This window comes from Hyperolius riggenbachi, chromosome 3, assembly GCF_040937935.1.
Source record: "Hyperolius riggenbachi isolate aHypRig1 chromosome 3, aHypRig1.pri, whole genome shotgun sequence".
In the NCBI taxonomy this organism is placed as follows: domain Eukaryota; kingdom Metazoa; phylum Chordata; class Amphibia; order Anura; family Hyperoliidae; genus Hyperolius; species Hyperolius riggenbachi.
Genome location: NC_090648.1, coordinates 126907781 through 126924551, shown reverse-complemented (window position 1 = coordinate 126924551; position 16771 = coordinate 126907781). Strand labels below are relative to the sequence as shown.

Below are 16771 nucleotides of genomic sequence, written 5' to 3'. Positions count from 1 at the left end.
GACTGATTTGGACAAATACAAGAGTATTAAGCCAAAAGTGCAGCATTTGTTTAGAGCAACAGAGTTAAGGCTCAGCTTGTAAAAAGAAAATTCTGAAGAGATGCTTAGATCAGCTGTATCACTTTTGCTGTAGTTTTCTTTGCACACACCTTGACCACTCTCTAGAGTTCCAATCTAGAACTACTATATGCTTTTTTCTCTAGTTTTGTGTGAACACACCTTGATCACTCGCTAGAGTTCTTAATCAACTGTATCAATTTTGCTGTAGTTTTCCGTGAGCACACTTTGTCCACTCTCTAGAGTTCTAGATCAGCTGTATCTCTTTTGCTGTAGTTTTCTGTGAACACACCTCGACCACTCTCTAGAGCTCTCGATCAACTGTTCCACTTATGCTGTAGTTTTTTGTCAACACACTTTGTCTACTCTCTATAGTTCTTGATCAGCTGTATTACTTTTGCCATAGTTTTCCGTGAGAACACTGTCCACTCTCTCAAATTTTTGGTCAACTACCGTGTTTCCCCTAAAGTAAGACATCCCCTGAGAATAAGCCCTAGCAGGAATTCCTAGCATGCTTGAAATATAAGACATCCCCCTGAATGTAAGCCCTAGCAGCAGCACACATGACACCAGCAAGTCACTCAATACAAAGCCTGGATACGGGAGAGCAGCAGTATAATGTGAGTTCTACAGTCCTGTATATGTGTCAGGCAATTAGTGTTTTTGTTGGAGCCAGCCCTCCTGATCTGTCGTGATAAGCATCAGCAGCACTTCACCTCTTCACCTTTTTCCCAGGACACACAGCTTTTCCTATCATAGCTCTGGGTAGCCTGACAGAGTTCTCTGCATGCAAGAAATATACTCTTACCCACATGATCAGCAGAATCAATTTCTTTTAAGTGGGAGCCAATATCTTGCAAACCAGAGGCTCTGTGCATACTGCCTGTGTTTCATGCAGTATATACATTTTGTATAGAAATAACTACAGTTTTTTGGAGCAAAAATTAATATGACAGTGGCCTCAATTCACGGAGCATTATCAAACATTTATCAAACACTTTATCAAACGTTTGATAATTTACCTCATGGGTAAAATCTCATTTTAAATTCACTAAGGTATTATATATTTATCGAATGTTTTACCGATAAAACGTTCAACAAATATATAACACCTTAGTGAATTAAAAATGAGATTTTACCCATGAGGTAAATTATCAAACGTTTGATAAAGTGTTTGATAAACGTTTGATAATGCTCCGTGAATTGAGGCCAGTGTCTTATTTTCAGGGAAACGCGGTATCTGACTTTTGCTCTCAGTTGCTGTGAGCACACCTTGACCCCTCTCTAGTGTTTTAATTGCTCTGAACAACCGTATCACCTTTGCTCTAGTTTTATATGCATACATGTTCATCACCACTGCAAATTTCCGTTGAAAGTATCTACTTTGTCACCTCAAAACCTCAGATTGAAAACACTAAGGTTGTTTATGATGGGTCACTGCATAGCTCTTGAAAAGCACTAAATGTTCATAGGAGGGACATACATGGAAGGATGGGGGTGGTGTGCAGAAATGCTGGTAATGAAATTGCATAGAATGTGGTCTCAAAATCTGATTGGCTCAGCACAGCAGCTTCTATTACCCATTTGGTGGAGCTGCTGAAAATATTACTGGTAATTACCACAGGGAAACACAATTACCTGACTTCCCATGGAATCAACTATGTAAGTAGCCCTGCATTTAGTGACTACTGACTAGACCACATGTATTATGAGCATTGTTACCCGGTGTCTTTGTGTCTCTGAAAATGTCTAAGATAGCAAGTGTTTAACAGGGGAAAAATATTCACAACCCTGTAAGTCTTTCGCTCATAAAAGGAAATCACTCTCTAAACTGCTTTCTAGAAGATGTACAAATCGGATGACTGTGAAGCGGGCTAACATCGTTGTTCCCACTCAATTGAGAATGTAACCAGAAGAGAAGAAAAGGCAAACAGCTGATTTCTTTCTTAGATTCAACAACGACAAACTATAATCAAAGCTGTCTATGAAGCAAAGCAATCACTTGTGGCAGATGGAAATTACAGATGCCCGTCTAAATCTTTTTTTTCCTAACAGGTTGGAAAATTGTCTGCTGCAAATGATTATTTGAGAGCAGTTATCTGAGCATGCATTGTAGATATCTGAATAGGAGTGGGTAGAGATCTATCGCGTATCTGTGACTAACCGAATGCAAACAATTCAAAACAACAAGCTGTCACTGCAAAACATCTCATAAATGGGTAACAACATTTACGTTACTATTAATATAAGTATTTGTTCCCTCATAAATGATACCGTGAAGACATCATGTCTTGGATCTTATTTTAAAAAATGACTTTAGCAATGCCTTTTACACCGTCTTATCAGATAGACACCTAGAAAACTGCTTGTGTGCGGAATTTGTTGACAGGACGCGGAAAACCCCTGTAACAGTTTTGACCTGAAGCACCAACAATATGTCAGGATTGCAATTCTGCAGTTTGAGACCACATAATGAAACAACACATTTATTTGTGAAAATACTGCTTTTGTTTGAACAGTGAAAACATTTACAGCGCTTTACAGAGAAATCCAAGGCAAGTCATACTCATCATATACAATACATCTATATGACAGCTCATGGAGTACAACTTACAGGGATATACAATTATACTGTGTTGAGGAAAAGGGCTACTTAAGCCAGGGTGTTGGGTCGCAGCAGAACAGAAAGAAAAAAAATGAACCCACCCCCATTTGTATGAGGGTTCCATGTTAAAGAAATGATCACCCAATGGCTTTGCTCTATAGTGAGTCTCTTCACCATGGACCTTGTCAAATACAAAGCATTCTATTGGTCGGAAGCTGCCATGGATACAGTATTTATCCAAAGTCCGCAAACTTTTACCAGAATGTCCCATTCCACCGCAATCCAGAGGGGTGGTGAAAGATGAAGACGTAGTTTTATTCACGTAGTTTTTATGTATTGTTTCACATTCACATTTAGTAAATACCCTGTTGAAATGCCTGAATGAAAAAAAACTAAAGCCTTGACCAGCTGAAGGCATTTTCCAAAACACTGAAATTTGCGTCAATCACAAAATGCATTCTTAATTAGCGTTGAAATAGACGAGCACGAAAGGTACGGAGGATGAGTTCCGGGGTTTATCTCTTTAAAATGGTCAGCGTCCTTCTGACGTAAAATGCGCATAGATAGGGGGAACATCATACATCCTATACCGATCAATAGTAATACTGTAAGATGACAATTTACTTGATTTAAAGAAAGCTGCAGGAATGTGACTTCAATAATGTATGCTTCAAGAAAAAAAAAAACTGGCACTTAAGGTAGAATAAAAACAACAAAAGTCAGAATTGATACATCCCATCACAATATACATGTCAAGTAACTGTCTCTAAAGTCCATTTTAGATTTTTAATTTACATCAGTAGCAATGAATTGACTCCCTCTAAGCAAGCCTGTCATTACACCTATCAAGCTTCTGATATATGCTTAACAAGGCATATTACTTAAACTGGATTAAATAGAATGGAAACATTGTCATTGTGGCTCCTACGATCAGTGGTCAGTCTGACTGGGAACAGAATGAACAGTAGAGTGACAGTCTACAGTCCACGGCAAGCAATTTGTATATAGATGCTATAACTACACCAAGATGTCATTTCTGATGTGATGTTCTAAATAAAGTTACCTATTTTCATTGTATTATTACTTGGTAGACTTATCAAAAGTTGATTACCAATGTGTTTTTGTTTTGACTAGAGTAGAGAGGGATGGAACCAGTCCCGTGAGACTTGGCAGGGCATTAAAGTGAACCCGAGGTGAAAATAAACTGATGAGATAAACAATTGTATTTATCCTCCTACTCTTAAAAATAATGTTTTTTGTTTTTTTTACATAGCCCATGGTTTTCTTTTATATTTAAACATTTACAAATTAGATTGAATGTTTTGTTATCTCTGCTCAATGGCAGCCAATTAAGTGTACCTAAATGAAAATACATGAACTATTGACCTTTTTCTATCTCTCTCTGCTCTCAGAGGTTGTATTCTGCCCGGAAAACTTTTATGGCTGTAATTTGCTTATCAGTGATGTCTACTATATTCCCAACAAGGACAAGACAGAAGCTGTTACTTCCATGCCTAAAAATAAACTCTTTTAGTCAGCAAAGTAAAACAGCCTGGTTATTAATATAATATGTTTTGTACTGTACATATACAGGTTTATCTCATCATGTCACATGTCGCCATGGGTACACTTTAAAGGAATTTTTTAATCCAAAAAGGATCGCGCTAACCCCAATTATGCATTTTCAACATGTGTTTCCTTTTACTTTCTTTGACTCTCTTGGCTGCACTAATGTGACAACTCAGAGTCCTTTTACTAGTCTATAGACTCTGCTGTGCTGTTCTGTGCCCCTGTACCCCTTTTATGAGTCCATAGAGATGGGCGAAGAGATAGCATCACAGACAGAGAGGTAGCATCAAATATATCATACATCTGATAGGGCTTTCAGACCCAAACTAGTAACAAACTGCTTCTTGATTTACATTTTTGAGTGCTGATCAGCATGAGTTTTTCACAGGTCCTATTTAGGCAGTGCCATTGGGAATTTCTGAATAAAGCTAAACTTCTTTTTTCCTCCCAGCTTACAAACAACTGGTTCTATGTCCCTACATTCATCTCCCTTCTCTATATACTTATTGCAGTGGATTTTGGGCCACGCCATGGTTCTATAACAGTGTCTGCTTGAAAAAAAGATCTATCTAAATCTAAAGTAGTCAATCCAAAACAGACTGGTTCTATCACATCTCTCCCTTAGGTTGGAATTTGAGTGGTTTTACATATTGTCATCTGTCACTGAGAGATTAACTATAGTGCTTGCCTTGTGTTCTTTAATAAAAAGGATCAATAAAATTGCCTTTTGCTTATATACAGTATACTCCAGGGTGTACCAGATAATTGCTTTATTGGATGGGTTGTGGTGATCACCAAAGTAAACCTCCATTCATCATCCTGGAGTAACTAGTATTCTATACCCCTTGTCACGTGCCTTAAAGGGACACTTAAGTCAAACAAAAAAAATGAGTTTTAATCACATGGGGCTTCCAATAGCCCCCTGCAGCTGTCCGGTGCCCTCGCCGTCTCCCTCCGATCCTCCTGGCCCCGCCAGCAGCCACTTCCTGTTTCGGTGACAGGAGCTGACAGGCTGGGGACGCGAGTGATTCTTCGCATTCCCAGACACATTAGCACCCTCTTTGCTGCTATATGGTATATGATATATGCTATAGCAACATAGATGGCGCTATTGTGGCCAGGAACGCGAAGAATCACTCACATCCCCAGCCTGTCAGCTCCTGTCACCGAAACAGGAAGTTGCTGCCGGCGGGGCCAGGAGGATCGGAGGGAGATTGTGAGGGCACCGGACAGCTGCAGCGGGCTATTGGAAACCCCGGGTGAGTAAAACTCATTTTTTTTTGTTTGACTTAAGTGTCCCTTTAATGCATCACATGATCACTGATTTGGGAAACAAAAAAGGCAAGCTTGTAAAATTTGAAAAAAATAATTCACTAATCACTCAGATATGGGTGGTAAGATTTAGGGAAAGGGTCTGTTTCCACTAAAAACTGTGTTTATCCTATAAAAAACACATTTGTTTTAATATGCACCCTGGACCAACCTGTCTTTGCATTTTTATGGATTTCTGTCGATTTAAAATTGCATTTGTGATTTGCATTTCAAAGGGGATACTGAAAACTATCAAGGATCATTTGATGTAGAGCAAAGTACTTACTAAACCTTTTGCATAAAAAGCTCTGTTTAGCTGCACTAGTTGCTGATCTAAGCTTGCCAGTAATGATAAATGAAGGTAAAGGCCCAGTGGATTGATTCCAAAGATACTGAAATACATATTCCAAGGTACATCATATTGTAGACTGTCTCAGGCTCCCTGCTTTATGGGCTAGATATATGAAAGCTCTATGGGCTAGATATATGAAAGCTCTATGGGCTAGATCTTGTTAGGAAGCACACATGGCCCCGCAAAACTAACCTGCATGGATTCCTAATTTCCTATAAAAGTTTAAAACCTTCACCTGTATACTGTCAGGCCATAGTGAGGGTGGCTGAAAGGTTAGTGAAGCAGCAGTGGTGTTTGAGGATACTGTCATAGTGGTCAACAATACTGTCAAATCCCTGAGTGGAGCATATCTCACCTTCCATATTCTGTGTTATTTGTAATAGATCTGTTCATTTTAGGAATAAAATCGTAGAATGCACCGGTCACCTTACTTAGGGGCGTAATTACAATCCATGAGCCCCCTGTAAAATCTTTGATGGGGCCACCAATGGTCACACCCCTTCCCTTGGTGACCCTTGGTGCCCATCTCAGAAGGGTCATAAAATAAGTGTGGCCATCGTGATCTTCACAGCTTAAGCCACAAAAACACCTGATCTGAAGAATAGTCTCCTGTATCAGAGGAGGGGAAGGTTGGTAGTTGCCCCCCCCCCCCAGCTCTGGACCCCCCTGTGATCACAGGTGCTGCTCCCCTCTAGTTAAGCCCCTGACCTTACTCGAAGCAAACTTTTTTACAGGCGGGGAAATAATTTTGGAGAATAAAGCCTAGAAAGCCATGTCATAGCTTAATCCACACTGACGTCCCTAACTTCTCATAAATTGATGGATTGACGCTTTAGACATTTTAGACTATAATGTGGCTGCTTACACAGTCCACTGTGACTGGTATGTTTTAAGTTAAACACAAAGGCTTAAAAATATGGATGAGAGTGTAAACACATCACAATCCTGCAGACAGGTTAAAGTGGCCTCCTGAGTCATCCAAGAAAACAACTATATATATACCTAAGAAGGAGGACATTTTGGGACTGTAAACATCTCTCAATATCAGAATAAACAAAACAAAAACAAAAAACCCCAAAACTCTGAAATAGTAAACAAATTCTCTTTCACTTATATCCTGGGAAAAAATGGATGGAAACTGGTCCCCTAAACAAGGGGTTCAGCAGCCTAGTGGAATTATGACCATAGTAAGATCATATAGGTCAATTCTGATGTTGGTGGGTCGTGACTTTATGCGAGGTTGTTGGAGTAGAAGCTCGACGAGTCAGACATGGTTTTACAGACACTGCGAGAGGAGCCATTGGAAGTGAGGTCCAAGGAGAGACGCCTGTTGCTCTTTCCATTCTCCTCTGCGTCCTCGTCATTGGCGCTTAGCACAGATGAGACGGTGGTTTCGATACGACTTATTTTGTACATGCTGCTTTGGGTTTGAAGGTAGCGAGTAGATTTCATTTCCAGCCCTTCATACTCACCCGCACGGATAAATGGGCACCATCGAAACACGTGTTTAAATCCAATGCGGAACCTTGGAGTAAAGAAAAATAGTACAGTTATTATGTAAATGCACAATATGGATAGGACTCTGTATTCATCTGTTACCACCGACTTATACAGCTGTTCTATTACCATCCCCCATATGGATATATACCACTATGTAACTCTGAAGTGTGGTTAAAGGACACAATGGACCATAATTGACCCAATGCTTGTCATCACATGTGCTTTGCATATCCTGCATCTTTCATAACATCCTCTTACACTTTCAGTTAGGGAAGTAACCACAAATCCTTGGGAACCCTAGCAACAAATTCCTGGGGCAACCTACATTTACACCCCCCTCCCATCCTTGGTGACCCTCAAAATGAGGAAACCCATCTACCAGTGGTTATATAACTACTACAGCCACCATGCCGCTCCATAACATTGCACCTACCATGAAACCCACCTTCTCAAGTGTGACCACAACAACACATTCTGATGGTGGAACCCTGGACAGAAGGACGAAAGATGAAAAGCTGGAGCCCCCACAGCCCTGGGCCCCCCGGCGCCATCAGAAGCTGCTCCACCAACAGTTACTCCTCTGTTTCTAAAGTACATGCCTCTGACTCTATTTGACAAGTATTACAGCCTAACCCATAAACAAACAGTTTCCCAGCCCTGCACAGGGTTCTCCAGCACTAGAGGCAGAGATTCCAAGTTGTGCCCCCTCCCCCAAAAAATTGCCCACCCCAGTACAGGTAACAAATTTGCCCTCAGTATTAGGAATCCCCTAACCCTAGACTCCCCCCCCTTCCCAGTAATAGCCAGATGTGCCCCTAGAATAAGGTAGCCCCCCCCACCACACCACCAGTAAAAGCCAGTTGTGCTTCCAGAATAAAGTAGCCACTCCCCACCTAAGTAAAAGCCAGCTATGCCCCCAGAATAATGTAGCACTCTCCCTCCCACCCCCCAATAGCTTGACATGCCCCCAAAATGAGATAGTCTCCCCTCCCCCATTAAAAGCTGGATGTGCTTCCGAGTAAGGTGACCTTCCGGCTCCATCCCAGTAAATGATACCCCCTTCAGAATAAGGTACACATGCCCCCAGAATAAGCTCTCACCCCCCAGTAATAGCCAGACCTGTTCCAGAATAAGGTAGCACCCCACAATAGACCCTCAATGGACCTGCAGATCTGTCCTTATGCACAGAAATAGTAATAATTATTATATATAATATATAAAGAATTATATATTAGTTTCCCCCCTTTAAGCTAAACTCTGAGCAGATAATTAGAATGCTGAAATTCCTGTGCAACCCTGTGTCAATCCGTAAATCGAAACTTCAATGCATGGCACAAGCACTTGTTGGTATTGTCTCTGATCGCTTGTACTGTATACTGTGATTCACTGCAGTACACAAGCCTCCCTGGGAGGAGTGTGCAGAGAGGATCAAAGCAGCAGCTTCACTCACTTCCCAGTGATAGAAGTCCAGAGCTCATCTGTCTCCTCTGCCTCTATATACTTCCTGTTTTAAGAGTCAGGAAGTATAGAGCATGAGACATAGATGGGCTCCGGTGCTCCTTGTCTATGCATGTAGGCTGAATCGCGCACAGGCATAAATGATGGTACACCAGGCTTCGTTTGGATCCAGGAGGAGGTGAGTGAGGTTTCTGCTGTAATCCTTGCTGCTCCCACTGCACTCCTTGCTCTGTCGGAGAGAAGGGTGGTGGGAGGCACAGTGACAGGAGGGGGCACGAAGAGAGGGAGGGAGGAGAAGTCGGGAACCCCTCCCTGCTCCCTGACAGCCAATCGCCCTAAGCCTTTTCAGCCTCGGCACGGCTCTGCTGCACAGGCAGTGAGTGGCAAAACATTTAGCTAGAGTAAAGCAGGCCATACACTACTTGATTTTACCATCAATACAGCAGATTCGATGACTGTGATTGAATCTGCTGCGAACTTGGTCAAATCGGGACCAGCCGGAAAATTTTGCTTGATCGCCAGCGGGTCAGGAGTGCGTCATCTTCTTATACTGGGGGCACCTATACCTGGCCACCTATACTGTAAGTATGGTTTTTTTTAAATATCTTGCCTGGCCTGCCTTTCCAATTTCTACTTTGAGCAAGGTGGGGAGGGGGGGAAGGGCATCCAAAGTTTAGCGGGGGCCCAGTGATTTCAATCGATATTTTAATAAAAAATGATTGAGAGGGTCCTAGTTTTCATGAAGTTTTGCCTGAGTCAATGTTTTTCTATTGAATAGAATATCTAATTGTTTAAAACAGGGTTTGAATAACTCATCTGAAACAAGCATGCAGCTAATCTCAGATTTTTGTTAGAAACATCAGATCTGCATGCTTGTTCAGGGCCTATGGATAAAAGCATTAGAGGCAACGGATCAGCAGGATAGCCAAGCAACTGGTATTGTTTAAAATCAGTTCAGGTGCCCTTTAAAGTGGACCTGGACTCTTGCACAGGAGAGAAGGAAAACACAGAGAAATTCACCCTGTGTGTGTTTATAGAGAACAGCCGGTGTAATTCTCCCTTATCTGTAATTATAGAGCCAGTGCAATTTGAGCTGCCAGCTCTCTGCTGAGTCTGCTGAGTTCTGCGCTTACATGGGAGGTTAACCCTTTCTGTGTTCCCAGGATACCAGGAAGTAAACACTCAGCATCTTTGTAAGAGCTATATAAGCTGTAACAAGAACATATTTTTCTTTAAAGGTTATTATGCTGCTACTTAGCTTTTAGAGCACATTGAAAGTTCTGAGTTGAGGTCCGATTTAACCACTTCTGGACCGTGTTGGTAGAAATCTACATCCTGCAGGTGGCTGCGTGGCTCTGACAGGATGTGGATTTCTCCTTCCCCACTGCGCACTCCTGCCGATCTCACTGCTCTGCACCCACCGCAGTTCACTCACCCTGCCATTTATACGATGGCAGAGGTCTGTGAGCAGGTCAGGAGCCGCTTTCATTGGCTCCTGACCGCGTGATAACTGTGAGCCAATCACATTGGCTTACACTAATGTACAGCTTCAGAAGCCAATTAAAGCAGCTCCTGACTGGGTCACACAGCTCTGTTGTCATAGCGACGGTAGAGAGAGGGGCCTGCGATGAAGGAAGAGCATTGTGATTGGCAATGTTCGGTGATTCGTCACTAAGCGCCGTTCTGTTTTACCAGCAGTCTCTGGTCCTTAAGGGGCCAGAGACTGCTGGCATGCAAGGGGTTAAGCGTGGTAGTTTTAGAGGAATAGCACCTACTTTTTCTATATCATATTCCTTATGACGCCTTTTCATGAAATCAAAAATCAATTCTTTATTTATATCTGGTAAACAATTAATAAGGATGCTAACTAGGCAATACAAAAGTTAAAATCACTATTTTCCTGTTGATAAATGTTTATTCCCCAGTTTACTTGATACTTATTTGGTACACACAACATTTAGTACGCACAAAGGAAGTTGCAAGGCATGCTGGGTTGTCCTTTTTTGCTTCTCTACTTCCCCTCAGACTTAACTAATGCAGGCTGATTGGCTGAAGCCTCTTTCCCTTCTGTTTTCCCCTCCCACACCTCTGTTTCTCTCTGATTGGCCAATATTTCTCATGCTGAGACAATGCACTTTCTATTGCAGAGCTGTGTGGGAGTGCCTGAAGACTAGGAGGAGGGCGGGCAATGCATACACAATCAGGCAGAGGAGAGTAAGGGAGGAAATGACATCAGGATTGGCTTCAAGATAGACACCGTTAAAATGGAGAATCCTAAGAAGGATTTTATCTTTTTTTACTATAGAAAAATCACTAAAATCAAAATGTGGACAGTACAATACATATGTTATGTAAGTAGAGCAAGTATTTATCTACTTATATATGTGTTTTTTTCTGAGATAGTATGGCTGACAGCTCCTCTTTAGGAAATGTCTGCTGTTTTCTACAAGCAATGCAGCATCCAGCTACACTGAGTGAGTCATTCTGCTGCTGCAGTTCCAGGAAAGATGGTTGTTGTACTAATAAGATGCTTTATATGCTGCACATGTCTTACTCACCTGTCATTCAGACAACAGTAGATGATGGGGTTGTACATGGTGGAGCTCATGGCAAGCCACATAATGGCCAGATAAAGTTGCTGGAAGAATTTCTGATCCATGCCTGATCCATCATGACTCTGAGTCTGTAGCAGGAAGAAGATGTGGTATGGCAGCCAGCAAATTGCAAATGTGCAAACTACTACAATCATCATCTTCACCACCTGCAGGGATGAAACATGATAATCACCATCAGGTACTGCTAAAAGGGTTCTGTCATCCAATAACATTGATACAGTGTACTACAACCTTAAAATCACAATGCAAGGGTCAATTAATGGAAGAATTCTGCAGTTCACCTCAGTATTTCTAAACGTTTTGGGCCCAGAGTGTTTCTGAAATTCATGTTTATATAGAAGGTTTTTTTCTTTCTTTTTTGTATGATAAACTTGTGTTTCTGGATACAGAGGCAAAGTGTGTTCACAATGGGTTTTGAAAGTATTCCTGTAACCATCTAGTGAATTCAATTGCAGCTTGTTTGTAAGGCAGTGCTTCACGAAGGCCAAAGATCACGGCCATTCAATGCTGGATTTGTCCCTTCAGATTCTTTAAAGCGGATCCGAGATGAAAAACTAACTATAACAAGTAACTTGTTTATGATTATTTATTTCTGTGATACAATGAGAGCGGCCATGTTCTGTTTGTCACATTGTCACAGGCTGAGGGCTGTAGATGCTATCAGCTTCCCGCTGTGTAAATTCAGTCCCCTCTCCTCCTCTCTCCTCCCCTCTGCCTCTGAAATCAATGGCTAGTAACCTCCTCCTCCTCCTGCCCAGACTGAGCTCCCATAAGCCCTTGCTACAGTACCAATGCACAAAAGGAGCTGTGGGTGAGGCTTGTTTAGTTTATAAGGAATTGGAGTATTAAGACAAAACAAAAAAAGTACTTGGCTTGAGGAATGCCCTATAAACTATATGAAAGGGACACAATTATGCAATGAGTAAAAGCTTCTCTCACTTCTCACTTTAATGATATTGTGTATTATACAGTAGATCACTGTTCCCCAACCCTTTTCTCAGGGTTCACCACGATTGCATGTTTTGTGGAAATGCACACAGAGCTCTGCTGATACATTAATGACCCCACCTGTGAATGTTTGAGGTTTCTTGTAAAACATGCACAGTTGGTGGGCATTGAGGACAGGGTTGGGGTACAGTACCATGGAATATGTTGGCGCTTTATTAATCAACTAGTAGACCTAAGCCTGTTAAAAAAACAAGCTATAGGTCTGTCACAGCCGCCACATGTCAGCGTGCACACACCCGCCTTGCCGCCCCCCTGGCCCGTCTTAGTCCTGTCCCAATGGCTGTCCATGCGGCACATGCGCAGTAGCCTAAACGAACGGACACACACACACACACACACACACACACACACACACACACACACACACATGCACACACACACACACACACACACACACACACACACACACACACACACACACACACACACACACACACACACACACACGACGCAGAGACACAGGGGGATTATTATATAGGATAGTAATAATAATAATATTAACTCTGCTGTAGATGGTGAAATCCCCCAATTCCTCATAATTTTACATTGCTGCTCTTTTTTCACTCAGGGTTTCACAGATTGGTGTACTGCTCCCCATATTTATGCTTTTTCACTTCTCAAAATTTACTATATTTAATTCACTGCAACTTTTTCAAGTACCACCTGACCCCAACGCAAGTACCCCTGGCCAGTTTCCGCATACCATGTGTTGAGAACCTTGGGGCTGTAATAAAAAGATCGAACCAAGTGGTTTATTTAAAAGATTGGAGCAGACAAAACAAAACTGAATGTGGGAGTAGCAGAGTCCTGTGCTGTGCAGCCCGTTATCAGTCTCCACCCGATACCAATGCCAGTTTACTGTCAGGTAATTACCTCATCATAATAAGTACAATAATCACCCGGTTTGTCACATTGTCTGTGCAATAGAAGTAAAGGAGCGCTTTATAGTGTATTAAAAGTGATTTTAGAAATACAAGAAGAAGAATACAACTTACAAAATGTAAGGAAGTATTGAGATTCCTCACCTGAGGAAGGCGGAGACTGATGCTGCTGGCAGGTATGGGATAGGCTCTGCCCACAGCCACTGCTGACACTTCCTGGTTCCAAGGAGATCCGGATGCCCTCACTGCTGGCCACGGAGCATGAAGGGATACAGCATGAGACAGAGGGAAGCCGACTTACACTTTTATACGCTTGATACTTCCTTATATTTTGTAAGTTTTAGTCTTTTATTGCAGTTAAAATCTATTTTGATGCACTATAGAGCGCTCCTTTTTTACAAACAGATTGCCCACTTTTGTTCAGAAGTTTGCATTGGAGATGCGCTTGTGTGTGTTTTGCCACTGGTATCGAGATTAGGCGCATGACTACTGGGAACTTTTCTCGCTTTTCATTTAACCCTTTAGCAGCCAATCTATTAAGAGACTTGCAAGTGCTCCAGGCCAATTTATTTTAGCACTTTTTTATTTCTTGCTTGTTATATTCCCTTGCTTTTAATTAGTACTGATTTAATGTGTACTTATGTCCACTTGTCACTAAGGGGCAGTGTGAGACAATAATAGAGGACGTCGGCCTTCAGTTTCTATATTTCTATAATTTCTGCTAGCAGAGAGAGACATCAAAACATTCCAAAAATTTACTGGATAAAGAGTTCTGCCAACTGCAGTCAAAAGCTGTGCACTAACCTCAAACGAGAGAACTCTATTGAAGCTGCTAATGGGTTGATGGTATTTAAAAAGCTTAAGTGTTGCCCAATTTAGAAAAAAAAAAATACTAATAATTAAAGAGCCTAGTCTCTCAACACACGGTATGCATACCACTGGAAGTACTTTAGTATGCATACCACTGGCAGTACTATATGCATACCACTGGTCCAGGGGTACTTGGATTTGTCTTAGTGAATCCATTACAGTTAGTTTAGGATTAAAGGGTACCTGCGAGGTTTGAAACAGCAGAATTTATACCAGAGCTGTGGAGTCGGTACAAAAATCACCCGACTCAGTATTTTTAAACCACCGACTCCAACTCCAGGTACCCAAAATGGCTCCAACTCTTGGACTCCAACTCAGACTCCACAGCCCTGATTTATACTCACCTGGGGCTTCGTTCAGCCCCATGCAAGCCATGCGTGTATTCAATTTTTCCTCAGTTATAATAAAAATGATTGGAAACTCTGACACAACTCTTCAATCTTTCAAAAGATTGTATGGTGTGTGTTAGATTGTCAATTTATTGATACACACACCCAAGCAATTTTCTCAGAGTTTCCAATCAGTTTTATCATAATTGTGGAAAAAAATTGAACATAGGTGTGTGGTACATTGGTCATATTTTTGAAATGTTACAAGCAGTCAGAAAAATTGATTGCAATCCTCAAATTGAACAGATATTTAAAAAAAATGTATGGTGTGTGGCCACCTTAAAGCTCAACACACACCATACAATCTTGGTTGTTCAATCTTACCACTTTTATGTAGTATAAGAGCTTATCCAATGAATCATTCAAGGTATTTTCAATCTGTTGGCCCTTATACTACATAGATTTGGTAAATCTGTACAACCAAGATTGTATGGTGTGTGTTGAGCCTAAGAAAGATTGAAGTGTGGTCCAGTGTTAGCCAAGGAGCAGATAGGCCAACATGAAACCAACAAATGTTTATTCAGGTAATACTTTTGATGACTAACTGTACGTAGTTTATTGCAAGCTTTCAAAATCTTAGCTTTCTGGAACTGTATCATGCCTGAAGAAGAAACATAATGTTTTGAAAGCTTACAATCAACCATGTACAGTTAATCATTAAAGGTATTACCTTAACCAGGGCTGGATTTACCATAAGGCTCTGTAGGCACGTGCCTACAGGCGCCTGATGATGTAAAGGCGGTTTACTCTCCTCCCCTAGTGCCTCCCTCCCTCCTTCAATATGCAGAGTGTAAATGAGAGGTTACTCACCCTTCTCTCGGCATTCCACTAACAAGTTCTCCCTTCAGTCGGGGGCACCACTAGCTACTTAGCATTAGGTACCTTCAGTATTAAGGGACACCTGTGATACCTATGCTGGGCAAGGGAAGTAGGGGAGAAGTGACAGCTGGGACAGCCAGCACACTTGTGGTGTGGTTCGGCGGGGGATAGTAGTTTCATGGAGGGCAAAGTCTAGGGTGCCAGGATATCTGTGCCTATAGGATCCTGTGATGTGAATCCGGGCCTGACCTGAACCAATATTTGTTGGTTTGATATCTGCATATCAAGAAAGATTATTGTGAAACCCGGTTAGTTGCTATGCATAACACTTCTACTTTATTGTACAGAAATACTTTAGTGTTTAGCTTAGTGTTATGCTCTTTTCCTGAAACAGAGGGAATAACTTACTTTGCGCTTTGCTACCACCTGCTCATGGTAGCGGTCTGAGGAATCTCCTGGGATCTCACTGGCCCACAGGGTCATGCCAATGAAAGTGTAGGCACACCCTATTACCAACAAAGGCAGTACGTAGATAAGGCAAAAGACCGCTATCTGGTACCTATAGGAATGAGACAAGGTCAGTAAAAAGAAACAGTCATTTATTTACATTTCTTTAAGGACATCCGAGGTGACATGTAACATAATGAGATAGACATGTGTATGTACAGTGCCAAGCACACAAATAATTATGTAGTGTTACTCTTTCTCTGCCTGAAAGAATTAAAAATCAAGTATGTAAGTGACAGTTTCTGCTTGCGTCAAGACTGGGGCAAACTATAGAGTAACCCTCACTGATAAAAATTGCAGCCATAAAACACTTTACTGACAGTAAATGGCTTCTGAGAGCAGGAAAGAGATGAAAAGGGTCAATAGTTCATAGATTTTAGCTCTGGCATACTTCAATGAATATGTCATAGAGAAGAGGCCATGAAACAGTGAAAACTTAAAAAGTACATTTAAATATAAAATGAAACTGTGGTATTACTAAAAAAAAGTCATTTTTAGAAAAAGGAGGATAGATACAATTGTTTATCTCATTAGTTTATTTTCACCTCGGATGACCTTTAATGTGATGCACACTACATCAGTTACATGCACCTCAATTGAAAGCCATGTTCACACAATAAGTTAGTCAGATCATTCAGTCTCTAAAATGTACCTTGTAATTTGCTGCAAAGACGTAACTGACAAACTCGCCACAGTATAGTCCCATTGTTACTGCTTTCTCGCAGCTGGTTCTGCCTGCATGGAAGCTGCCATCTTGCTGGTGATGTCCCCTCTACCTATGGATAGCCCCTCGATTCTTATCTTCTCCTACCCTGACTTCTTCACTCCGA

General features: G+C 41.5%; 1 protein-coding gene across 3 annotated transcripts in view; it reads right to left on the bottom strand.

Moving 5' to 3' along the window:
• TACR1 (tachykinin receptor 1) overlaps positions 1-16771 on the bottom strand; it is a 317380-nt gene that overhangs the window by 18620 nt on the left and 281989 nt on the right. For 2 of the 3 annotated variants that reach the window (XM_068274903.1, XM_068274904.1), the window contains exons 3-5: positions 15843-15993; positions 11411-11613; positions 7367-7419 (exon numbers count right to left, since the gene is read on the bottom strand). In XM_068274903.1, coding sequence (XP_068131004.1) covers positions 7367-7419; positions 11411-11613; positions 15843-15993 — 407 coding nt within the window. Of the gene's footprint in view, positions 1-5519; positions 7420-11410; positions 11614-15842; positions 15994-16771 lie in introns of those variants that run through there. The other variant, XM_068274902.1, reaches the window with a different exon arrangement.